Raw genomic sequence first — 27,732 nt, forward strand, 5'->3', positions numbered from 1 at the left:
GGGCACTGTCAAGATGAAAACTACGTCCACGCTACCACACAGGTATGTGGGGCACTATCAAGGTGAACACTACGTTTACGCTACCACACAGGTATGTGAGATATTGTCGAGATGAACATTACGTTTACGCTCCCACACATGTATGTGTGGCACTATCAAGATGAACACTACGTTTACGCTACCACACAGGTATATGGGGCACTATCAAGATAAACACTACGTTTACGCTCCCACCCAGGTATGTGGGGCTCTATCAAGATGAACACTACGTTCACGCTACCACACAGGTATATGGGGCACTATCAAGATGAACACTACGTTTACGCTCACAAAACAGGTATGTGGGGCACTATCAAGATGAACACTACGTTTACGCTACCACAAAGGTCTGTGGGGCACTATCAAGATGAAAACTACGTTTACGCTCCCACACAGGTATGTGGGGCACTATCAAGATGAACACTACATTTACGCTCCCACACAGGTCTGTGGGGCACTATCAAGATGAACACTACGTGTACGCTCCCACACAGGTCTGTGGGGCACTGTCAAGATGAACACTACGTGTACGCTCCCACACAGGTATGTGGGGCACTATCAAGATGAACACTACATTTACGCTCCCACACAGGTATGTGGGGCACTATCAAGATGAACACTACGTTTACGCTCCCACACAGGTCTGTGGGGCACTATCAAGATGAAAACTACGTCCACGCTACCACACAGGTATGTGAGATATTGTCGAGATGAACATTACGTTTACGCTCCCACACAGGTATGTGGGGCACTATCAAGATGAACACTACGTTTACGCTCCCACACAGGTATGTCGGGCACTATCAAGATGAACACTACGTTTACGCTCACAAAACAGGTCTGTGGGGCACTATCAAGATGAACACTACGTTTACGCTCTCACACAGGTATGTGGGGCACTATCAAGATGAACACTACGTTTACGCTCCCAAAACAGGTATGTGGGGCACTATCAAGATGAACACTACGTGTACGCTCCCACACAGGTCTGTGGGGCACTATCAAGATGAAAACTACGCCCACGCTACCACACAGGTATGTGGGGCACTATAAAGGTGAACACTACGTTTACGCTCCCACAAATGTCTGTGGGGCACTATCAAGATGAACACTACGTTTACGCTCCCACAAAGGTCTGTGGGGCACTATCAAGATGAAAACTACGTTTACGCTCCCACACAGGTATGTGGGGCAATGTCAAGGTGAACACTACGTTTAAGAAAACGTTGACGCAGACACACATGTATGTAAGGCAGTGTCGAGATTCACACTACGTCCTCGCAACCAGACAGGTATCCGGGGCACTGTCGAAATGAACACTAGGTTTACACTACCACACAGGTATATTTTGTGCTGCCAAGATAAACACTATGTTTACGTTAAAACACAATTATGTGCAGCACCATCCAGATGAACACTACGTTTAAGCAGCTACACATGTATGTGGGGCACTGTCCAGATGAACACTACGTTCACATAGGAACACAAGTAGGAGGAGCACTATCGAGATGAACACTACGTTTACATAACCACAAAGGCATGTGGGGCACTGTCGAGATGAACATCACATTTACACTACCTCACAGATAGACGAGGCATTGATGAGATGCCACACAGCTATCTGGGGTGCTGTCGAGATGCCACACATCTATCTGGGGTGCTGTCGAGATGAACACTAGGTTTACACTGAAACACAGATATGTTTGGCCCTGTCGAGATGAACACTAGCTCATACATGTATGTTAGGTACTGTGGAGATGAAAACTACGTTTACGCTACCACAAATGTATATGGGAGTACAGCCAAGATGAACACAACATTTACGCAGCCACACAGGTATGTGAGGAACTAGTGAGATGAACACTACATTAACACTACAACACAGGTATTTGTGGCATTGTCGATAATAACACTACTTTTTTGCAGACACACAGCCAAGTGAGGCACTGACGAGAAGAACACTACATTTACACTTCCACACATGTATGTTATCCGCAGTCGAGATGAACACTACGTTCACGCAGCCACATAGGTACACATACATTGTTTGGCCTGATACAAAAGTACACGATTTCAATAGGATTACATGTCATACTTGGAGTGAGATGAGGTTTAATGCGGTTTAAGGTCACGTTAAGATTATTGCACTTATATAGTGAAATGCATGTACGTTGTACGTATGGGCGTGTGTGGTTTCTTGTACTAGTCTGGACTAATGCAGATGTTATATATAGTGCTAGCCCGCGGAGGTTCCATGTCACAGTTTAACATGAATACACCACTTAGACACAGCAATCAGACTCCTTTCTCTGAGCCCCTTATTCCGAGTGGAATCTGGGTGGAGAATTATTTATTCAGATATGTGTATTATCGACTGACAGTATACCTATGGAATCATGAACCTGTTCTATTTTCGGACACGATGTCGTGTTTGTTTCTCTTTGTTTTAACCCCTTAATATGAGCGCCAACAAATAACAACAAATGCCATATTTTAACGTCGGTTAGTAAGACACTCTTCGGGCCATACTAGGATTATGAGTGATAAAGCTGTATCGTTGTGTAGAGTTGCATTCTTCAGACATGTTAGAATGCCATAATCATTCGAATCAACGATTCAACAGAGTTGTGTTTCAGGATTTTACAGTGCCATACCCGGGTTTCCGCAAAACAAAGAACAAACCAAAATCAAAAACAACAAAATGAAAAATAAAAACAAGTATCGAGTTATGGTATTGGATGGATAAGAAAACGGGAGGGGCTAGTTGTTACATGACCATAAAAACGACACGTTGGCGGTGTATTGTAAGAGTGGAAACAACCAAGAAAGTGCGCAGGTGAAGTCAAAATATGAACTTTTGGTTACTTGGTGACTTGATCAATAACGGGTCATGCCCCCACGATTGATCAAACATTCGTTATACGAAATGGCATGGTCCGAATCAATATTCCAATGACAATTTAAGCTAAGGGAGTCCTGTCCAATCCTCTTGCAGCTCTTGCAGATGTAATAGTATAGGGTGGCATCGCAACTCATGGCAGAACATAACACATAATTATCAATAGCAGTTTGAATGGTGGACGCTCTACTGGGATGACATCACTCGAGATCATGTACTACCCTTTGTGCAGCTGGGATGTAACGCTACATTGCAGAAGGATAATGCCCGCCCATATGTTGCACGAGTTGTAACTTTTTTGGGCAGCACAGCATTGCTGTTGGGCATTTCTGGGATGACATTGATCGACGCGACCGACAGGACCAGAACCAGCCGATAACACTAGCACAGTAAGGCAAATCGTTGGTTAACACTTGGAACAACTTTCTCCAGGCTGTTTCCAATCATCTGTCGGTGTTTAATATACTTGTCCAGAAAGAGAAAAACATAACCGGACTTTTGTATGTGGTAAGCAACATACTGACTACACGGAGCTCTCGCCAACTTCTCGGCTAGTATTGCAATGTCTTAGGTTCTGTAAGACACTGCCATTCACAAAGATCGAATTCGTGTCTTGTGTGCTTTATTGGGCTCAATTCTAGCGATTTAGAGGGTCACATGCGGGATTGGCCATTGTGTATTGTATACATGTTCGCGGCTACATATCTATACTGTCCTCACAAGATAATTGGGCTGTTAAGTTGCTTTACACTTGCACCTGGTATGATTTGGCAGTGTCGGACATTTCCCCCACACATTTGCGCTGACACCAGGTTTGGGTTTAAGCATATTGGTGGTGATGAAAAATTAATCAGCCGAGCGAAATAATACTGCGTTGCTATTTTCAATAAGATAACACGTTATATGACATGTTTTCTTTGTAAAAGTATACGCGTCTATTGATTTACTCCCATTAATTATGTACATGCATGTACATGTACATGTACATGTATGTGACGTGGCTGCATACCGCGGACATCTATTGCTGGTGGAAATGAAGCTTGAGAAGTACATATCGTTTGCTCTTAAGCTAATCATTCAGTGCAATAACTCCAACAAAATGTATGAAGCATCATCCGAGACCTGTGACTGTAGTCATGTACTAACACAGCCTTCCAACATCTACGTGATGTTTGTACATCCAGGTGATGACTGTGACAGTAAAAGAGGTACAAATAATATAATCATATTGACATGCTATTTAAGCTGATATACAGCATAGTGTTTGATATTGTTGGCAAATGCATTTATGTACACTTATTGATAACTTGACAAGTACAGTGTTTTCCATCATTATGAGTTAATAATCGTATGTGTACATGACAAATCACGCAAAGGGAGATATATATCGAGAATTTGAAGCCATTATCATGCACATTTGAAACAAAAAGAAGCTGATAACTCCGGACCAGTCCCGACCGAAGTCATAGTGTGCAAGGTTATTTCCGATGGTAATTCTACGGTATCTTGAATGTCGTTTGTTATCTGGCTTAGACGTAGGCGACACCAGGAATAACGGCCGTACTTTTACCCGAACTACAGTATGGCCTTCTTCGTGGGTACTCACGATCTGGGATATGCGAGAGGTTCAGTAACAGTACCCTAAGGCCCTTGGATCTTTATCATAGTTTCCCCAGCAAACACAGAAGGATGTTCTTCGTTTACAGCATTTTCCCCCGTCTTTTGTTGTTGATCGAACCCCTTTCTATTTGTCACTTGTTTGAGAGACATTGACTGGAACGCTTCAGTCTCAGTCGCAAATCTGGTGCCTAAGATTGGTTTCTTTTATCGAAAGCAGGCACGCACCAGACTTACTAACTTGCAGGCTGAGATTACAGTCTCTGCCCACTCTCCTCAGGTAGGGAGCCAGCCCCAGCACATATTTCTTGCACCACAAATTCCAGAACCAGCCTTTGACCTGGCAAATAGATTGATGATCAGAAGCATCGATCACATGGAAACGAGCCAATCAATCAGTATTTCTCTAAAAAACACTTTCATTTGAACTGTCAATTTCAAGCAGTCTCTTTTTTCCATTCTAAGTGTACTAGATAGTTGTTGCAACAACGTGAAATTAATTTGTTCAGCAGCCCTGCTCCCCAACCAAGGAGCAGTCATTTAATGCAGCGGATATCCAACATGCAAAGATTGTAGATACAGATTGATATACTCCAGGGCTATTTCATCTTATTACATTGCAGCATCCTCAAATGGCATTATATCACATTGGGCAGGTTTTAAAACAAATAATGGGAGTATTTCCACATAATTCTCACTTCTACCTTTCAAGGTTTGGGCAAGGTTGCATTTGGCAGTTCCGACCATTACACCGATAAAGTGTAACAATTATCTTTTTACATTTAGAACATGTGATCAGATGTTTCTGTAATGTTCACACGACATGTTTGTTTTACATTCCTTGAATGTTTTCAATTATTATGAAACTACAAGACTTTCAGGACTACATAACTTTCAAGATATTATGTCACAATTCAAAATAATGGACATAAGTTCATTTTCTTCAATCTCAATACACAGTAGACTGTTAAACAAAGAACTAAACCTTTCGTTATTAATACAAAGACAAGATTTATCTGCAATTTCTTTATCTCATTTCTTAGACAATATTTAGTCTTGCAGGCCAAAAACTCTTTTGCGTGAAAACAAGCATCAACTCTGCCAGTCATGTGATCTACAACTATCATTAAGTATTTAAGATTAAAAGTAGAACCTTGTCTGTCATGGAAGCAATGACCCTCGTATATATATTTTATGCGTTTCTAATCATGGCACCTCTCTCGTCTTGGCACATCTAGTTCGTTTTGTCTCACGTTATGATCAGAGATGTGTTGTTTATTTCAAATCCAGTTCCATGTCCCATCTCTCAGGGCTACAGTTTAGCCCTGCAGGATTCACTTTGTTTCAAGCTTTACAAGGACGGCGGGACCTGGACAGATTGTCAGGCGAAATGTCAGCGTGATGGTGGTCGCCTGATTATCCTCAACTCGAAAGAGAAATTCAACTTCATCAAGCGCTATCTCCGCCATAAAACTCGTAAGCACACCTTACCATGTTTGAGGGTTTAATTTCGTTTTCAATCAAATTCAAAAATCGTTTTCTTCAGTGACCTTATGTGTGTGTTATGGGTTATTTCCATTTTCATTTCAATGTTGTTATCAAGATAAAGCAAGCTAATTGTTTCCCAGCCAGGTTTTGTGGTTTTGCACATTCTTCACTGCCTCTCTACTCATAGATATTCTCAACATCAACCGTTCCTGCCTCAATAACCATTGATATTCTCAGTTTCGGTATTCATGAGGCCTGCCTTTCTACTCATGGGTAGTTTCAGTATCTTAACAGACCCCCTCTCACATAATGAGGTGTCTCAGTATGCCCCCAAACCACCCCTCCATCTATCAGCGGTATCAGTGTCAACCTCGCCCCAACTACTCTACCGATTCGTAGTCTTTATAATAAACTCATCACCTCTTTACAAATAGGTAGTTTCAATATGACCAGCAACTCCTCTTCGCTCTTTCACATTACAAGTCCAGTCTAGACTCCTTGGGGATATTTTAACCTCATTTTTATCACTCTGTATGATCAGTTAAACCCAAAACAATCATTCAAATTGTTTCGTGTGAAAAAGACAATGTTTTGGATTCAATCCAAATTGAGAACCTAGGTTTTGTTTCTTTCATTATCATCATGTGTGACTCGGATGTTTGCATGAAGTTCAAAGCGTTGCCATGGCAGTTTATGCCCGAAGATATGCGGGTCCCTGCAAACATAAACAGGCAAACAGGAATTCGAACCAACAATAACACATTCCTGGAACGCCTACTGTAAGAGACACAGAACAATGCAGTTAGATGTCCACACCTTAGATGACTGGGCCGTTCGTACCCCATAGGTGTCACACAAGCAAACTGATCATTACAATAATCTTTTTTTTGTAATTCCATTGTAAGACGTGTTTGTCCTCCTTCATTTGCCACAGCATACCTTGGTCTGAAAGTTGTGAAGAACACCTTGATGTGGACGGACGGTTCAACCAAAATGTATGGACCAATCAACCCATTAAATGGTAAATGTGGTCACATACACAATGGGAAGCTCGGTGGTTATTTATGTTCATGGAAACGTCGAGCCTTGTGTGAAATACAGATGCACCCTTAGACCTCCCATACAGACAACATGCTCCAGAGTTGTACATTTTGTGTCCTTTGTATAAAACTAACATAACCAGTCATTCAAACGTTGTTTATAATAGTGACTGAGTGAGTATTGTTTTACGCAGCTTTTAGCAATATTCCAGCAATATCACGGCAGGGGACACCAGAAATTGGGCTTCACACATTGTACCCATGTCGGGAATCGAACCCGGGTCTTCAGCGTGACGAGCGAACGCTTTAACCACTAGGCTACCCGACCGCCCCTTGTTTATAATAGGAATAACAAAACCGTTTTAGATATAAATTATGTCAACTTTGATAAGACTCCCTTGATGTATCTATGTTTATGGAAATCAACCACACCAACGAGACTACCAACATTATTAAACATACGATATTTTCTGTTTTACAAAATGCAGAGTATCGTTTTGACATGTATGATTTGCATTCGCATTAACGGATGCAGCTTTGACATATGCAAATGACGCAATCTTAGGCGACAGATTTTAGTTCTGGCATTGAGCATTCACAGGCATGTGGTGTAAAGAAACTAAGATACAGACAAGGATTACGACGTTTGAATGTGGCTATTGTCTACCTACATATGTATGGTTATATCGGTATGATGTGGTTGAATTGCGCACTCCCGTGTTATTGTACCTCAAAAGTATTTGAGTTTAATATTTTATTTATTGTAATGCCATTCACAGAAATATACTGGACAATCGAGACCGCCCTGATTACATTTGTATGGTACAGCTGATTAACATTTACAGTACAAAGAATGTAGACACATCTGACCTAATTTGTACATAATTCATGTAGAATACACATACAATAAAATAAGAGGACCTTTTACTGTTCAGGCCTCTTCATGAAGGTAATATTGCTCTGTTATTGTGGTTTTTTTTGTATCAGTGCACCTTATATATAATTGCAACTGATATCGCCCATACTATACGGTTACGTCAATTATCATCAAATACAAAACCAAACAATACAGCATCATCTTATATCAAACAGTAAATAAGGAAACAAAAAACTTTGAACACAAAGTACTTGAAACTATAAAAGTAGTTACCAAAAACCTATGCATATGGTAAAAGGCTACTAAATGAATTGGGTGGTCAGACTTATTGTCATCTATCCCAATTGCGGGGATCAAATCCTGGAGTGCCTGCTCTGGACTCGATTATTTACAGGCTGCTGGAATCTTGCTGAGCATAGCGTTAAACAACTTGCTTGCAGTACGGCGTCTTTCATGCCCTGCCCAAATGCTAGGAAAGGGACATTGTCACAAACGTTTTTCGATAATGCCACAATCTGGAATGTTTCCGGCACCGAAACCTTGAAACCAATGTCATTGACCTTAAGTGAAGTTAACACAAGAGATGACAATCTTAAAATAATTCATGGGTTCACTGTGGCCTACTTTCAATTTCAATGCCCCACCCTAATGATGACACGACATGTGCAACCAACGTTCATCCTAATGTATTGAGCACATCTTGAAACTATTGTGAACACTGCACAGTTTGTTGTGAATGACATTAAGAATGAATTTTACCTTCAATATCAGTTGCAAGTATTTCACAAAATGTGCAATTCCAAATATCCAACCAACTGGAATACTGGGTAACATGCGCATCCCTGATGATGCACAAAACGGCGATTCGTACAACTGTAGTTATCTTCAGTACAATACTCATATATTAGGGACATATATTAAGACATATTATACCCACCTGGGACTGATAGTAGAAACAGTCGTTTAGACATAATACCATGTTAATATGTGAATCACGACATTGAGTGGTCTTTCTTGAAGACGTCCCATTGGTGTTGTACATCTCAGAACATAATTTCAGGGACCTAGCCCATATTATAAATAAGTTATGTGTTATTTTAAAGTTTATTGACAACGTTTCCCTAGGAAATATTTACCAAAGGTAGTATTGATCGGTCTATCCTATTGTGACAGGTAACGTATGTATTGTTGTGTCTATTGGAGAGGTTCATCACACTTAGCATGATGTATTGATACCAGTGTGGTCAGGGATAATCTGTATCTAAAACTTTTTAACAAATATCTAAGTACATCACATATGTCATCCTTTTACGACGTTGATCAAATGAACCTCATCAGTGAATATTAATCACAACCTTATTATTTGTCAGACCACATGAAGAAAGTCGACCTGGGGTTACACATAATTAAGAAGCTGTTGTCCAGAAACGTTTCATACCTTAATGCATTCCCAATTTCTACAAAGTGGTATCTTATTACCTAGCTTTATATACATAATAAAATGCGACTTTGAAGTCAAATATTTATGGTATTGAAACATTTCAATCACGCGTTCTGAGACTACCAAAGGCGAGTTCTCCCTTGAATTCTATTTCAGCATGCATTGGGAAAAAAACGAAATAACCAATATCACTCCACAAATAATTCATAATGTTATTTACCCATTCGTTATACATGTGTACCTAACACTTGGCTTTGATCAGACACGTTCATTTCATTAGGTCCGTCATTGACAACCCACACTTCAACACATCTACATGAACAAATACGTTCAATGTCTGTTATTTCTGAGGTACTGTTGACACCTCGTTTCTTCAGCTTAATAACGTTATTGATGTTCGTCACCTGAAATTTGAAATCGATATATCTATACATGTATACTCAGATAAGAGAAAGCTAAATAAAGTAAATTTCCTTATCTTTTAAAGGCATTAGGAAGAGAATTCGTGAACGCCGTTGTCCTTTTAATGAAGAACACAAAGTTTTGGAGTATAAGCTTACTTCTTCACTCACCTGATGAAGGAGGAAACATAAACTCCAAAACGTTGTGTTCTTCATATATAGAAGTTGACATCCATAAATTCTCTTCCTTATGTGAATCACTTCTAACTGCCTTTCAAAGACATGGAAATCACCTTTCACATTTTAGCTTTCTCTTTTTATCTTTTATCTTTTACATTGGAATAGAGTGATAGTGAACATTTAATGTGTGGTTTGAATTTTTTTCGTTCAGGTGTCGGCTATATGACAGCGGTCTGTAAAAAAGCGAGTCTGGGCGAGATTGTCCAGGGATTAGCGAATGAAAAAGTTGGCATTAACGTAGCTTTTAACGGTATTCTAGTCATATCATGGCATGTCGGCTGAATGTTGGAAGAAAGCCCGAAGTGATGCAGGTCTCAGACGTTTACCTTTTCGGTGAAACCCACGAGCACGGGTATGGTGCTGACAAACATAGAAACATAATCGGGGCGAACAGGGATTCGAACCCACAACCATAGGTTTCTGGCATGCCAAAGGGACGCAGCTCTGCACAGCGAATCGTGGCGCCTTAGACGACTGAGGCACCCGTGCCCCCCAGTCCAAGGATGAAGATCATGAGCATTCATCTGCACAACTGGGATATGACATGACATGTCAACCTGACTATCCGATCCCATTAGTCTCCTTTTACAGCAAGCATAATTCAAGGCAGGTACCGAAAGTTTCAACCATGTAAATGGTGTCGACTGACCGAAGCAATCCAAAGATCAACTAGTCATGGAGTGGCAAACACACTAACTCCTTCCAGTTGAACTTCAGATGTTGAAGTGGGCAGTCCAGGAATGGTGTGGCTTTATTAGACGACAGACGGCGATGTGTATTGAAGGGGAGAACGGGAAGAATGATGCAGCAGGATTCTTTAGCTCCTATGTAAAATACGCATACACCTTTGATGGCAGATGCATCTCCCTGATGGTTGTTTGGATTACGGGTTGTCATCAGGTCGCCAACTGTGACAGGGGCGGTCGGGTAGCCTAGTGGTTAAAGCGTTCGCTCGTCACGCCGAAGACCCGGGTTCTATTCCCGACATGGGTACAATGTGTGAAGCCCATTTCTGGTGTCCCCCGCCGTGATATTGCTGGAATATTGCTAAAAGCGGCGTAAAACCACACTCACTCACTCACTCACTCAGGTCGCCAACAGTTGACATCTTCCCGCAGTATGCCCTTATGATGCATCTCCAGTGAGTGCAGGTCTGGCGAACAGCATTCCTTCTGTAAACATAACCATCACGGAGAACCTGGGGTGAGCCTTTCTTAGATACCGCAAACTCAACCTGCTGGACGTCAGCCATTGTTATGATGTGCAGTGATTTGACCTTACCATTTTATAGCGAATATAATATTTACATCTCCACTAAATAAATAGAGTTTATCAATCGCTGTCGACTACTGCTATTCTCATTATAAAAGAAACATATTTTAAGAATCATTTTTATATCAGTTCAGCGTTGTTCTCAACACAATAGTCAAGAGCCATTCTTTGGCTGATTCTACGGGCTGTGTAAGATAAACACACAAAGAGGATTATGTTTGAGGAAGGTGGGCCTTTCACTTAGAGCTAATGATACACCCTTTGTTCCAAGGATATAGCCTCATTTTCTACAAAATCCAAAATGATGAAATTTGTATTCGTGAAGAAGTTTCCATTCAAGTGTCGAAGTTGTATTTGTTGACGTTCTTCGCCTGAGAAAGACATCGCCTCACATGGGTAGATTCTGTGACGCACTGTGTTCACCAGCTGATGAACGTCTACAAAACCTTCACTCCTTCTATTGACTGATACATAAATTATAACAAAACAATCGTTTCAAACACCAAACTTTGATGAATTTAAAGAAACGTGGAGAGTTGCCTTTTATGATGACGTCGTCCGTCTCAAAGATTCGATTCATTCATTTGAAATAGAAACTGCACCCAGTAAAACTAGAAATGGAAAGAAATTCAGATCCGGTTGATAGTAAAAAGGGGTTTGCAGAAACGTTCTCAGAACTCTTGGTTTGTGTTTGAATCATACAAAGGAAGATGAGCTGCAGATGACGGGGATTACCGCTTGTGGTGGTTTGGTTTGAATTCCCCATGCATACTGGCCAGCAGTGTAGAACTCAGTGATTTATTTTGGTGTGTAGAGTTCTGGCTGTCGTAACATCAAATGGACGCTTCATTTTGGTGACCCGACATATAATGGTCTGTCTGTCTTTAAAGCCTGCACGCAGCAAAAAAAATGCAGTTTCCGGTATCTGTTTGCAAAGTGGAGTGTCCGCAAAATGGTGCAGAACCCATCTCAAAGAGTACCACGTATTTGTCAAGATTAGAGATATGAATTCTGTGATGGCAATCCGTCCAGTGTCCATTGTCGTCTCTGGGTAAGTCAGAGCAATATTCAACACCACAGAAATGTCATTTGAGTATTATTTACAAACACCAGTATACATTCATTTTCCACATGAAGACCTGAATCATGGGGCCAATCCGCATGGTTGTCCTACAATAAGTATGAAATGAAGTGCTGCCAGAATACGTTGGATGAGTATTTTATTAACTACATAAACCCTATTTTGCTGGGTTGTTCTTCTCACCTACATGCTTCTGTGGTTGATGACATTCATAGGCTACGCATCATTGCTGTGGCCACAGAATAGCATTGACGACGCAATGCCGAGACTGACACTTGAGGAACAGGAACGTTCCGTCATCATAAGCTGGATTCTTAAGGCACCGAAATGCACGTTTACAATGGTTGCAGAGGCACAGACAACAGTTACTGACATGCCAACAGTCGCTGGCATGGCATTCTCTTCTCTGAAGAATCCAAATTTCACCTCAGGAACGCCGACGGACGTATTCGGGTGTTTGTTTCGCCTCGGTGAACGTTATCATGATGATTGTGTTGTGCAGACTGATCGATGAGGCAGCGTACGTGTGCTGATTAGGGGCTATATCTGTTTTCATCACAGAACACAGCTCCATGTGTGCACGTTGGTCGTCTTAATGCAGTTTACTACAGGGACGTCATTTTAAAACATCACGATGTCATCTGTTTCCGACAACACCAAGAGCTGCATACTTACCAACAGGACTTCTGTGGACTTCCTGGCATGGTATAATGTACTTTATATGCCATGACCTGCTTTATCTCCCGATATATCGCCCACTGACCACCTGGACTAGTGGGGTCAGCGCATTGCACGTCAACCTCAAATTGCCGACGTTGGACAGCTCACAACTCGTCAGGCGTAGGATGGCACAAGCTGTTATCCAGAGGCTGATAGTGTCCATGAGAAGGCGTTGAGTAGCATGAATTGCAACCAAGGCCGGTCATACCCGGTACTGACTTTCTCTTTGGACCCCTTGTGTGTTCCATTTCCTTTAAAATTAAATCCTCGATTAAAATTGTTTACTTTCCAATGACACTTGTCTTAACTAATATTATCAAGTTATCTGAGTGTGACAAGGTACACTGCCAACACCATATAAAATTTGGTTTGGCGTCAATTTCACTTTTGACCTCTGGCGCGTTTTCAATGCGTTTTAGTATATTTATAAGTAGAAAAGGATTAGGTAAGGAGTGAGTGAGTGAGGTTTTACGCCGCTTTTAGCAATATTCCAGCAATATCACGACAGGGGACACCAGAAATGGGCTTCACACATTGTACCCATGTCGGGAATCGAACCCGGGTCTTCGGCGTGACGAGCTAACGCTTTCTACGCTACCCGACCGTCCCGGATTATGTTAGGAACATTTACATATGTGCAATAGATCACGTGGGATGTGAAGTACAATGGGGAATAGAAAAAAAACGTATATGGAAGAAAAGACATAAATTAGACAAAGCGTTTGACCTGATTGATGTAATATTGCACTGCCTTAATTACATATGTTTAATGAGTTGTTGATAGGTCTGCACTTCCCTCTGACAAAGGTATCGCATTGATTTTTACATTTGCGTTTGTTTTAAGTATGCGTCTTAATGTGAATATAAGTTATTCTCTTTTACAAGTATATAATGAAATTTCTTACAGTTGTGTTTAGTAGATGGCGTTATCGGCAATACAATTGTGTAATCCAAGTATATTCCACAACTTACATTGAAGGGATGGTCTGGGATTCCTCATTTCTATTTAACATCCTACTTCACATTGCATTCAACGCATGTCATATCAATAATTAACTCCCTGTCGCCAAATCTCCAGGTAGCACAAACGTCTTTGCGTACGATGGAAACAAAGCATCTTTGTGATGTTACCAAAGCAGAAACGCAGGGATCAATACTATTTCAGTTGATGACAGAATGGGATTTTTAAAGGACATTATTTGTTTTCTCAATCATCAGTGGTGAGCAATTTCTAATAATGACTTTGAAAGTTGGTGGTTGTAGATTTAAGTATAGTCAATTCTGTGGTGCGGTTTTCCAAAGAAAACCTACTTAGATATCAAGTATAAGTTTTATTCGAGGGATTCATGTGTTTAAACATTTACGAGGGACAAACTGACACGTCATGATATAACAGAAATACTGTTCATAGCAACGATTAACCTCTCCCCCTGCCCTCCATCACTCATGTGAACTGTCTGCTCAATGAATTTCAACAAAGTAGCCACACGGTGCTAATGCCTTGCCATGTTGTGATCACATACCAAGTTGGAGATAAAACGACGACATGCTTTGCTGTAGGGATGACTGGTGATCCCTAAATTTATTTCCGCAACCTATTCAGATACCAAACTACAATTCATGCTGCACTGAGAGACAAAACAATGCGTCAAATCTTATATTAATATATACATTTAAGGACATACAGAACATCTCAACAATGTGAAGATAAGACAAGTTAGTGTAAATGGCGTTATGGATTAATCAGTGGCAAGTAAATAAGATGACTATCCATTGTGCTTTGCGCATGGTTTCGATCGTACACCTGAACTACAAACCGTCAGGATCATGTTAATTCAATATCTTATTCTTATAGAGTTGTAAATCTTTAAGGTCTACATATGTTAAGAAAGGCAATCAACGTTGCATATTGGGTGAGGTCGATTTACGTGACGTGAATTATTTACCAAGACGGTCAAGACGCATCCTAGAGCTGATCCTTGATGAACACACATTCTGATACAGAAACCGCACTCGTCCTCATCTATCACTGATATGCTGGACAACATGGCTCCACTAATCGTACTATATAACACTGGTATACTGGTAATACTAACGTGACCATATGCGACCGGTCAGTCGCTTGTTGCCGACGAGTATAGAGCCTTGTGTGTCGTCCTCACCCAGTGTGTCGCATACAGATGGTGGAGGGGCGTATACCCTAAATTCCACCCCGCATGGTGACAAATATGGATATATGTTGTCCTCAGAACAGACGGAACGTCCAGGTGAGTGTGAAATTGAGAATAGAATTGTGAGAGGTTACGCATGAAGACAAAACAAAAATCCTTTTTAACAAGTACTAGTCTGAAACAGCTGTGGTTGCCCAATCGTCGTTTCAGCACCAGAACCGTCAGGAACCAAGGGACTGAGGATAGACGAGTCATAAGGCTTCCCTTGTTATGAAATAACCACAAAGGTGCGCGTTTAGCATGGTGTATTGTGCGACAGAGCTGGAATCTGAGAACTGGGAGACGGATCCATTGGTCAGGCGAAAGTCGCTTTCTGCTCCACGTCACTGATGGAAGAACGAGAGCTTGGAGGCACCGGAACGTTCCATACGGCGGGGGCTCGGTAATGGTTTGGGGGTGTATCTCTCATGATTGAATGTTGGATTTGGTCACCATAAGGGGCAACTTAACAGGGGCTCAGTACATCCGGGACGTTTTGAGGCCGGTTGTCTTTCCTCATTTTGACAACCACCTTCTTACTACTCGACCTCAGCACATGGATGACAATGCCAGGCCTTCTCGTTCGCATGCAGTCGTGGATCACATGAGGACCAATGCAATAACGACTCTACCCTGGCAAGTAATGAGCCCAGATTTGAACCCCCTTGAACATGTTTGGGATATTCTGGGGCGGCGCATACAGACACGAGATCCTCCTGTACAAGATTTACGCCAACTGGAAGCAGCATTGCTTCAGGAGTGGTTGTTGTTGACCCATAGACAAGACATGAGGCATGAGACGTAGTGTGGAATGCGTCATCGGGGCATGTAGCGGTTATACCCGCTACTGATCTGTTTCGCGTGTCATGTCAAGGAGAGACTTTAAGGAACATTTTCACATGAAACATCAAACGTAACTCGTTTTCTTCATCCTGTAGCTCCATACGTTTTTAGGTATTGACTAAGGTCAAACACAGTACTTGTGTTACCATGATGTTTTTGTCAGTTAGTTTCACTCACCAATATCTTCTTTATGTGTTGGTATCATCATTGATATCGCCCAGCTCCTGTGGTCAGTCATCCCCTGGTCTTTTGCTATTTGTCATGGTTCAGAAATAGGGGTGTGCTTAACTTTTTTCTGTGTGTATATATTCTCCCGGGGCGTTATTATGCAGGAACACTGTGATAGTGTTAACCCAGTTTGTGAACTGTAATTATTACTATCAGTGTTTGCAGTGTTTGACGTGATGCTTTTATTGGTATGTGTGGCAGAATATTATAATTCCGACATTGTTATATTTTTTCGACATTTTCTACGGGAACATGTGAAGACCGCTTTTCCTTGTATTTTCAATTATTTTTGTTTTGATTTAAAAACCTCCCTGAGTTTAGCAATAATTGCACGAGCAGATGTTGGTAATCATGTTGCTAGGATAACGCTCTATGCTACACTTGATTCCCTTCAAAGTAGAATTCGAATCGTGAACGCTCTGCATTTGTGCGTATGTGTGTGTGTGTGTGTGTGTGTGTGTGTGTGTGTGTGTGTGTGTGTGTGTGTGTGTGTGTATGTGACGGCGGGGACACCAAACATGGTTTTCACACATTGTACCCATGTGGAGAATCGAACCCGGGCGTTCGTCATGACGAGCGAACGTTTTAACTACTACCCCACTGCCTCCTACACCGATGCGACGCCGACGTTTTAAAACTGTTATTCCCAAAATGTTAAGGTCGAGGTCTGTTTAGTAAATTGGGGTAGTTCAGTCGGTGTTGTGATCAATAAGATGGCTGTTCATTGTTTCCTATCACATTTTGAGCAGTAAATACAGAATGCCTGCAGATGTTAAACAAGGTGATCAACGTTGCATGTCCGGCGAGATCTATGTATGTGAACAGTGTACAGTGAATTATTCACGAGGCGATCAAGTCGCTGATCCTTGAAGAAAACACTCTCGGATACAGACAGAACACACATCCTCTACCATCACAGATATGCTGGACGCTATGGCTTCACTCATCGTACTCTATATACTGGTAATACTAACGTGTCTATCTGCGACCGGTCAGTTGGCTGTTGCCATGACGACGTCTTCATATACTGTGTGTAAAGCCTTGTGTGTCTACCACACCTGGTGTGCCGGATACAGATGGGGGGTGAGTGGAGGGGCGTGTACCCTGAACTCCAACCAACATGGCGACCATACTACAGATGCATTTCTCAGAACAGATGGGTCTGGTCACTCCATCAACGGAAACCCCCAGGTGAGTGTTAAATTGTGAGTGAGTGAGTTAAAATTTAACGTCGCATCGGCATTATCTCAGTTATATAGCGACGAGACCAAGTTAATATATTTACAGTTTAGTCATTAATGCAAAGTTTTGTTTAAAAACATGTTATAAAACATATTTGAGCATTCTATATTTAGAAACATTTCATGAAACATATTTGGGCATAACAATATTATATATACAGTTTTAAAACACCAGTAACCAAAGCTAGGCCACCTCGCTGGGGATCATGTGATATGGGGACTTACAGTACCTCTGCTTCCTGCATGATACCCCAGCAGGATTTACGTCATCACTTTAGCCACTGGTGGTTGTGCACAATGCTAGCCAATATTAAAAAATACTCATCAATGCGTTGGCTTAAAAACACTGGTTGATGATAGTTACATTGATTATGATAGGATTACGTGTCACACAGGGGGGCAATATTTTTACGGTACTTTAACCTCCTGGACAGCGCCGTTAATAATGTCTGTTAATAGTAGCATCACACCAAAGTTAAAAACAGGCATTTAATTACTCACATACATATTTAGAATTTATTATACAGACCAATTTATTTCAAGTAGTTTATGATGAGATGCCCGCTGACACGGGAAAAGAGATCTAAGACTTTTAGATTTACACTTTGATAATGTGAATCCCTTGCGATTGCAAATCCACACAGTCAAGCAATATATGCTTGACGGTGAACCCTTCATCACAAGGGATACACTTAGGAGATTCGTCCTCATCTGTCTTAAGCAGATATTCGTGTGTAAACCGACTGTGGCCAATACGACATCGTCATGTCTTGACTGACAACCCAAGTAGGCATGACCGATTGTTGGTTTCAATTCGTGTAGTTTATTGCTTCCTACTTGGGTGTCCAATCTCTTTTGCGTGAGATCCCGAGTATAAGATTTGATGGTTGGTTTGAAATCACTCCATAAGAAGTGGAGATAACGGTTTGTCAAGAGCTGCTTTAGCTGCAGCATCGGCTGTTGAGTTACCTGTTATGCCTACATGACATGGCAACCAGCAAAAGACGATGTCACATTGGCCAGTGGAAAGGTCATTATAGAGTTCTAAAATGTCAAGGATAATTGGGTGATATCGTGAGACACTTTTAAATGCCTGAAGGCTAGATAACGAATAAGAGAAGATGATGCATTTTTTAGATTGGTTTTGCTATTGAATATAGGTCAAAGCTGTTAGGATAGCTTTGGCCTCAGCATTAAAAATTGAACTAAAATCTGGGATTCTTGAGGAGACACTTGCAACTCTGCCACCATCCTGTTAAATTGTGAATAGAATTGAAAGAGGTTACACTTGAAGACCAAAGAACAAGATAAATTAGAAGAAAAAATAGATAAATTAGAATAATTACGAGCCACAACCGATAAATAATGTTTCCCTGTTTGCAGAATTAACACATCTCTTTGTCTCAAAGTTCGGATAAGTCGATACTTGTTAAATTGTAATAAGATGTCGACTGAGAATTCAACTGTCATCCAGCATCCAAAAAAACACACGATATAGTTGACCATCCTTTGTGGATGTAGTGACATCATTAGTGATATAATGTACCCCGTACAGGCGCATGTGAGCTATTTGCTCCTGCGGCGTTATAATGCAGGAACCCTGTGATAGTTGTTAATCAGTCTGTGAACTGTAGCTATCAGTATCAGTGTTCGCAGCGTTTAACGTGATGCTTTAATTGATATTTGTTGTAGGATATTGATAATTTTGACATTGTTTGATTACTTAGATATTTTCCACACGCACATGTGAAGACCGCCCATGCGCAGAAGAAGAAGTTTGCGTTCCAGTGACAGCTGGCACAGCTCACATATGCCTCCTGGCGCCACCACGTGACATTCCCACGTCCACATCCACGCCAACTTCAACTTCAATACCGCCAGTTAATGATTCTACTACATCTGAAACTGACACTCCTGTCGCAACAGCTTCGACTACTGTAGAACACACCGATGTCGACATTACCACCGACACTACTGTCCTCTCAGCTGATACAACTTCCCTCACTACTACGGCAACTACTACATCTGCTGCAAAAACGACAACTACTACTGCCCCTGCAGCTACTACAACTGGTGAGATCAGTGGGACAATGTCTGCTCTTATCTACCTATCAGCAAAAATGAAATAACGCCATTTGGAGGCATGGCATGTCTCCAATTCTTCAAATCTGTAATTTATTATTCCCAAGTTGTCTGTGAACTATGGCGAATCCAGTACACCATAAATGAATTATATGCGCAAATTTACGGAACTTTTGGTATATTGACTAAATCTTGAGAACTGAAAAAGACTTGAAGATATTTGAAGAAAACAACTGCTTCATTCAGGAAAAATGCCATTGTCGATTGGTCCCCATGTGATGCATACTAGTTATATTTGCTCTAAGTATAAATACTTTAAATACACGTCAAACTAGAAGGATTCAAACAAGCAATAACGTCTGCTTGATATTCATGTCAGTGCACAGACAGACCTGACATCAAGAGCCGCTTTATATTTTAATGTCTGCATGCATGGTCGGTACTGGCACTATTTATTTGTTTGATTAAATATCTTTGCTTGAAATGTATCTAAGATAAATATCTAGTTCGTAGTTGTATTGCAATAACTAAACACGACTGTCTCCAAAATATGTTTGGATATACGATAGGTCTGTTTAGGCACATACGCAGGAAAGCAAGCCAGAAAGTGTATTTCACCTGTTGAAAGCATTACACTTACAAGTATTCAAACTTCTATATTTACACTTATATTTACACACCTTCAGTACAGATCTAGATTGCATGGATAGTTTTATACATATTATTAATTCATCCTTAGACATACATTTTTATATAATTAATAATATGAAATATATTTCACACGTTTTAACACGTTAACGTTATGGAAGTGAATTTATGGATGTCAACTTATTTTATCATGAGGAATACAACGTTTCAGAGAATATACTTACTCCTTAATCATTCACCTGATGAATGAGTAAGTATATTCTCCAAAAAGTTATATTCCTCACAATAAAGAAGTTGACATCCATAAATTGTCTTCCTTATATGTATCACTTCTAAATGCCTTTCAAAGACTCGACGTTAACATTAGTACCAAAAAATGAAAATGTTTGGTGGTTGGTACATATACAGAGATAAATATTCAATTCGCAAATGATCATATACTTGACATTCAAAGAAAAGGTGGTACTCATCTTCTATGCCTGCTTATTGCATAATTGACATGCTCTTTGCTATTCTGATAGTGGTGTGGATTGCCATCATATTCTAAAAAAGGAAATTCTTAGGGTTTTTTTCAAAAGAGGTACAGACCTGCCAGCAAACATGGACCAAAACGAACTTGACCTGTACATGCGATTTGTTTTCATCAGTCGCCATGGCTACATTGCAGATGTGGGAAAATAGTATGTTCCTTTGTACAATATGTAAGAAACTCATGTCTTGAAATAACTTGTCAGTTCCTTGTAAACAATGGCTTTCTTTCCACACATTTTGAAGTATAAACTCCCTGATTCACATACAAATAGTCGTTTCCTGGTGGATTCAATTATTCATTTCTTCTCAGCTTTAGCCGAGTACGTTGGCTGCTACAGAGACAGGAGGCCGCGATTTCTGCCAGACGGGCGCATGCAAAACGCACTTTTGACGACTGAAACCTGTTTATTGTACTGCCAAGGCAAAGGATTCATATATTTTGGAACACAGGTAAGTTTGCTGCCTTGGTGTTGTACAACATGGGTATGGCAAATCGGTGACCAAATAAATGTCACTTGCAAGCAATCATAAACCAATTTGCCACGATTCAACCAGGGATCGCTAATTCTTCAGAATGTTAATAACCAAGTGTCACGGTTCTTCACAATTCAGCCAGGGTCACGGGTTGTTCACAATTCAGCCAGGGTCAAGGATTGTTCACAATTCAGCCAGGGGTGAGGGGTTGTTCACAATTCAAGCAGGGTCACGGGTTGTTCACAATTCAGCTAGCGTCACAGTCTGATCACAATTCAGCCAGGGGTCACGGGTTGTTCACATTTCAGCCAGAGTAACGTGTTGTTCACAATTCAGGCAGGGTCAGGGGTTGTTCACAATTCAGCCAGGGTCACAGTCTGTTCACAATTCAGCTAGCGTCACAGTCTGTTCACAATTCAGCCAGGGTCACGGGTTGTTCACAATTCAGCCAGAGTAACGTGTTGTTCACAATTCAGGCAGGGTCAGGGGTTGTTCACAATTCAGCCAGGGTCACAGTCTGTTCACAATTCTGCCAGGGGTCACGGGTTGTTCACAGTTCAGCCAGAGTAACCTGTCGTTCACAATTCAGGCAGGGTCACGGGTTGTTCACAATTCAGCCAGGGTCACAGTCTGTTCACAATTCAGCTAGCGTCACAGTCTGTTCACAATTCAGCCAGGGTCACGGTTGTTCACAATTCAGCCAGGGTTCACGGGTTGTTCACAGTTCAGCCAGAGTAACGTGTTGTTCACAATTCAGGCAGGGTCACGGGTTGTTCACAATTCAGCCAGGGGTCAGGGGTTGTTCACATTTCAGCCAGGGGCCAGGGGTTGTTCACAATTCAGGCAGGGTCACGGGTTGTTCACAATTCAGCCAGGGCCACAGTCTGTTCACAATTCAGGCAGGGTCAGGGGTTGTTCACAATTCAGCCAGGGTAACGTGTTCTTCACAATTCAGCCAGGGTAGTGTGTTCTTCACAATTCAGCAAGGGTAACGTGTTCTTCACAATTCAGCCAGGGATCAGGGGTTGTTCACATTTCAGCCAGGGGCCAGGGGTTGTTCACAATTCAGGCAGGGTCACGGGTTGTTCACAATTCAGCCAGGGTCACAGTCTGTTCACATTTCAGCCAGGGGTCACGGGTTGTTCACAGTTCAGCAAGAGTAACGTGTTGTTCACAAATCAGCCAGGGTCACGGGTTGTTCACAATTCAGCCAGGGTCACAGTCTGTTCACAATTCAGCCAGGGTAACGTGTTGTTCACAATTCAGGCAGGGTCAGGGGTTGTTCATAATTCAGCCAGGGTCACAGTCTGTTCACAATGCAGCTAGCGTCACAGTCTGTTCACAATTCAGCCAGGGTCACGGTTGTTCACAATTCAGCCAGAGTTACGGGTTGTTCACAGTTCAGCCAGAGTAACGTGTTGTTCACAATTCAGGCAGGGTCACGGGTTGTTCACAATTCAGCCAGGGGTCAGGGGTTGTTCACATTTCAGCCAGGGGCCAGGGGTTGTTCACAATTCAGGCAGGGTCACGGGTTGTTCACAATTCAGCCAGGGCCACAGTCTGTTCACAATTCAGGCAGGGTCAGGGGTTGTTCACAATTCAGCCAGGGTAACGTGTTCTTCACAATTCAGCCAGGGAAGTGTGTTCTTCACAATTCAGCAAGGGTAACGTGTTCTTCACAATTCAGCCAGGGATCAGGGGTTGTTCACATTTCAGCCAGGGGCCAGGGGTTGTTCACAATTCAGGCAGGGTCACGGGTTGTTCACAATTCAGCCAGGGTCACAGTCTGTTCACATTTCAGCCAGGGATCACGGGTTGTTCACAGTTCAGCAAGGGATCACAAGTTTTTAATATTTCAACAGGGGTCACGGTTGTCCAACTTACGCCTAGACTTGGTTTTCATATACATCATTACCATATAAAAAGTGACAGCCCTTATTTAGGGAGTTTTACATGGTGAAATTATTGCAAACAGTACTTTATAAACTCACAACACGGGGAAAATACTACTGGAGACCCTATGGTCAGACTATCAGCTAAAAAAACAACCCAGATCCTATCGACAAATATTGCTCAACAAAGAGCTACAAATGAATTTAGTTGTTAATATTGACTGCTCATTTTGTGGAGAGGATTCTCAATCCCGGATCCATGCTGCTCTTGCATGGGAACATGATAAAGGTTTCTACTACACCCTTACAAGTTGTGAATTCTAGACTACTTCAAGAGGTGTATAGTATTTCAATGGTACTTTGATTGTGTTCGTTCTAACACATTGAGCTCAAAATTACTAAATAATATCAAGACGGCTAGAAACAAATGTATCAACATATCAAGTATAAAGCATTTAAACGCCATCATCTGGCTCGCCTTTCAAAACATACTGAAATATGTACAAACGGTTTGAAAGTTTATATGCAACACACATTATTTGAGTGTTAGTTTCAGAAAAAAAAGTGGGACCAAATATCCAGAATAGTTACTGCGATTCATTTGTCGATTAACACTACACCTAATTGCTAATTCTTGTAATTATACCCTTCAAGTCATTATACTTCTCAAATTCAATATTGGGTACACACGGAAAACATTTTCTTCTGAAGTAAACTTAAGGCCAATGCACACTGTACTCAAATACGTCACCTCCCTGTCACATCGCATGGTCTCAACGATACGCATGTACCCTAAAATGTGCCACAGTTGTATAATAACTGTGTTCTGAATCTCGTGGAGCTGGTCGTGGTATGAAATGTTTATTCTTTTAAAATTCTGCGTTTTCTGTGTCAGCACAAACCAAGTAGTCACGGGCTTCACTGTACCTTTTCCATGACCTCTACCACGTTGGGTTTACTTCCAAACAAGCTGGGGGCGGTCGGGTAGCCTAGTGGTTAAAGCGTTCGCTCGTCACGCCGAAAACCTGGGTTCGATTCCCGACATGGGTACAATGTGTGAAGCCCATTTCTGGTGTCCCCCGCCGTGATATTGCTGGAATATTGCTAAAAGCGGCGTAAAACCATACTCACTCACTCACTCCAAACAAGCTGGCACATCTTGATATAACAGAACCGTTATTAAAACAGCATTTATACGCAAATTGCGACCGTTTAGCTTTCCGCAACTAATATCAAAATGAATAATGTGTCCCAAGTGATTTGATTGTGTAACATTATTCAAAACTTCAATGTTAACTCAACAGGGACAATTCATTATGTCGAGGTTATTTAACATATTACCCACAATTATTTTCTGAACAAATGTCGAATAAAGTTGGCTTCATCATATTAATTATTAAGTCACATAAATCCGTCTATGAGTAGTGGATGAAGTCTTAAATATTTATGGTTGGTTGGTTTGTTGTTTAACGCCGCACTCAGCAATATTCCAGCTATATGACGGCGGTCTATACATTACCGAGTCTGGACCAGACAATCCAGTGATTACTATTATGAGCATCGATCCACGCAATTGGGATCGATGACATGCATCAACCAAGTCAGCGAGCCTGACCACCCGATCCTGTTAGTCGCCTTTTTACGACAAGCATAGTCGCCTTTTACGGCAAGATTGGTTGCTGAAGTTTTGAAATATTTACGAGAATGTGTTAACGATTAATTGTTTTTGTCCGTTTAGCAAATAATGAATAGTTTGGAACGTATAGTCTGAACTAGCCACATGAATAAACATGAATATAAAAGTCTAAGTGAGCACAGCTAAAGTTAAATTCCCAATATCCTTGCATTTAACCGACTTACGGATATCGACTTCAGATCATAATCCCTATATAGTTCTTATGTGTATGTTTACACAATTACGAACTATTATTATTTCACGTAAACCATGATTGTATTCGTTTTCTTGCAGAATAGAAATGAATGTTACTGTGGAAACAGCATCAAAAGTGGATATGAGAGGTTATCAGATGATGAATGTTCATTCAAGTGTGCTGGTGATCCAGAGACTACGTGCGGGGGCAGCTGGAAGAACTCCGTCTATAAAATCGTTGTTTATTCATAGACCATAACGAACTCTTCCACGAATGAGGAAACTATTCGACCGCACTACCGCGGAAGGTTATAGTTATAGCAAATTGCCTATTATTCAATCTCTGTTGAAAGGACATCGTCATATCTAAATTAATCGACTCTCATGTGCAGCATTGCTGTGACTTGAATAGTAGTATTGAAAGAATGTGTTGTAAAACATATGGGCAGAAAGCACGATAGAAATCGACACAGAGAGTGATTTTCAGGTTTTACTTGCAGCAAGAAGCTTGCAATTAGGCGGGTTTCATTTTAAAATTCAATATAGTGCCGTTACATATACACAGTATGTTATATCCTAACTTATTTTAACTCATATGACATACTTCATAAAGTCCAGATATCTGATGTTCAATTACCTGCCAATGGTACCTCTGAAACTTCCAACTTAAACTCACCGGTTCTTCTTGACACTTCATGTATATTATCCATTACGCAGTTAGCAGTTTTATAACGGTAATTATAGCTCGCCTCAAGAAGACCCTTAGAAGTTTTCAATTAACACAAACGTGTATAATCTGCTGTGTGTGGTAATTTAAACTTAAATTATAATTACATTGATCCGATCGCTCTTTATTGACTTACTTGCTTTGATCATAAATGCGTGGATGACTTAATCGACACCAGACTCAGAGATATTGATCGTAAATTCTCAAGGGAAGCGAGTTCCCTTTGATGGAGTGAGATCTGACAAGTTGACAAAAGATACCCGAGATGGAGCAGATCAAATACACACTTCTAGGATGTTAAGCATTGGGGTATACGTATCTCTTGTAACTGATCAGAAAGGTCCAAATGGAAATAAGGAAATATGTCGACTAACACTATTCTGGACTTTGAAAAATGAATGTTACACAATTGAGTGAGTGGATGAGTTTAAACTTTACATCGTATCGGCAATATTGCAGCCATATCGACGAAGGACAGTAACCCCCTGAGTGGCACAGCCTTCAATAAAGGACGATGTCGTATTGGCCAGTAGCAAGATTATTGTAAAGTTCTAAAATATCAAGAATTAACGGATGGTTTGAGTTGTCAGTCTTAAGTGATGTCAGGATAAAATTATAAGTGTTTACATACTGTTGAACACTACGTTTACTCTACCCCACAGGTATGTGGGGCACTGTCGAGATGAACACTACGTTTAGTCTATCACACAGGTATGAGGGGGACTGTTGAGATGAACACTACGTTTACTCTACCACACAGGTAAGTCGGGGACTGTCGAGATGAACACTACGTTTACTCTACCACACAGGTATGTCGGGGACTGTCGAGATGAACACTACGTTTACTCTACCACACAGGTATGTCGGAGACTGTCGAGATGAACACTACGTTCACGCAGTCACACAGGTATGTCGGGGACTTTCGAGATGAACACTACGTTTACTCTACCACACAGGTATGTCGGGGACTTTCGAGATGAACACTACGTTTACTCTACCACACAGGTATGTCGGAGACTGTCGAGATGAACACTACGTTCACGCAGTCACACAGGTATGTCGGGGACTTTCGAGATGAACACTACGTTTACTCTACCACACAGGTATGTGGGGCACTGTCGAGATGAACACTACGTTTACTCTACCACACAGGTAAGTCGGGGACTGTCCAGATGAACACTACGTTTACTCTACCACACAGGTATGTTGGGCACTGTCGAGATGAACACTACGTTTACTCTACCACACAGGTAAGTCGGGGACTGTCGAGATGAACACTACGTTTACTCTACCACACAGATAAGTCGGGGACTGTCGAGATGAACACTACGTTTACTCTACAACGCAGGTAAGTCGGGGACTGTCCAGATGAACACTACGTTTACTCTACCACACAGGTAAGTCGGGGACTGTCGAGATGAACACTACGTTTACTCTACCACACAGATAAGTCGGGGACTGTCGAGATGAACACTACGTTTACTCTACAACGCAGGTAAGTCGGGGACTGTCCAGATGAACACTACGTTTACTCTACCACACAGGTAAGTCGGGGACTGTCGAGATGAACACTACGTTTACTCTACCACACAGGTAAGTCGGGGACTGTCGAGATGAACACTACGTTCATGCAGCCACACAGGTAAGTCGGGGACTGTCCAGATGAACACTACGTTTACTCTACCACACAGGTAAGTCGGGGACTGTCGAGATGAACACTACGTTCATGCAGCCACACAGGTAAGTCGGGGACTGTCCAGATGAACACTACGTTTACTCTACCACACAGGTAAGTCGGGGACTGTCGAGATGAACACTACGTTTACTCTACCACACAGGTATGTGGGGCACTGTCGAGATGAACACTACGT

General features: G+C 41.4%; 1 protein-coding gene across 1 annotated transcript; it reads left to right on the forward strand.

Annotated features, from left to right (window-relative positions):
* The first annotated feature begins 15,675 nt into the window (after positions 1–15,675).
* On the forward strand, positions 15,676–26,474 carry LOC124114785 (WSC domain-containing protein ARB_07870-like). Its single transcript, XM_046475538.2, has 5 exons — positions 15,676–15,728; positions 17,473–17,587; positions 19,365–19,710; positions 21,209–21,348; positions 25,234–26,474. Exons 1-5 carry the CDS (start codon positions 15,676–15,678, stop codon positions 25,384–25,386), a joined length of 807 nt encoding a protein of 268 aa, XP_046331494.2. The 3' UTR covers positions 25,387–26,474.
* The last annotated feature ends 1,258 nt before the right edge of the window (positions 26,475–27,732 follow it).

Source organism: Haliotis rufescens, unplaced genomic scaffold (genome assembly GCF_023055435.1).
Source record: "Haliotis rufescens isolate VD_foot unplaced genomic scaffold, xgHalRufe1.0.p SCAF_18, whole genome shotgun sequence".
NCBI lineage: Eukaryota > Metazoa > Mollusca > Gastropoda > Lepetellida > Haliotidae > Haliotis > Haliotis rufescens.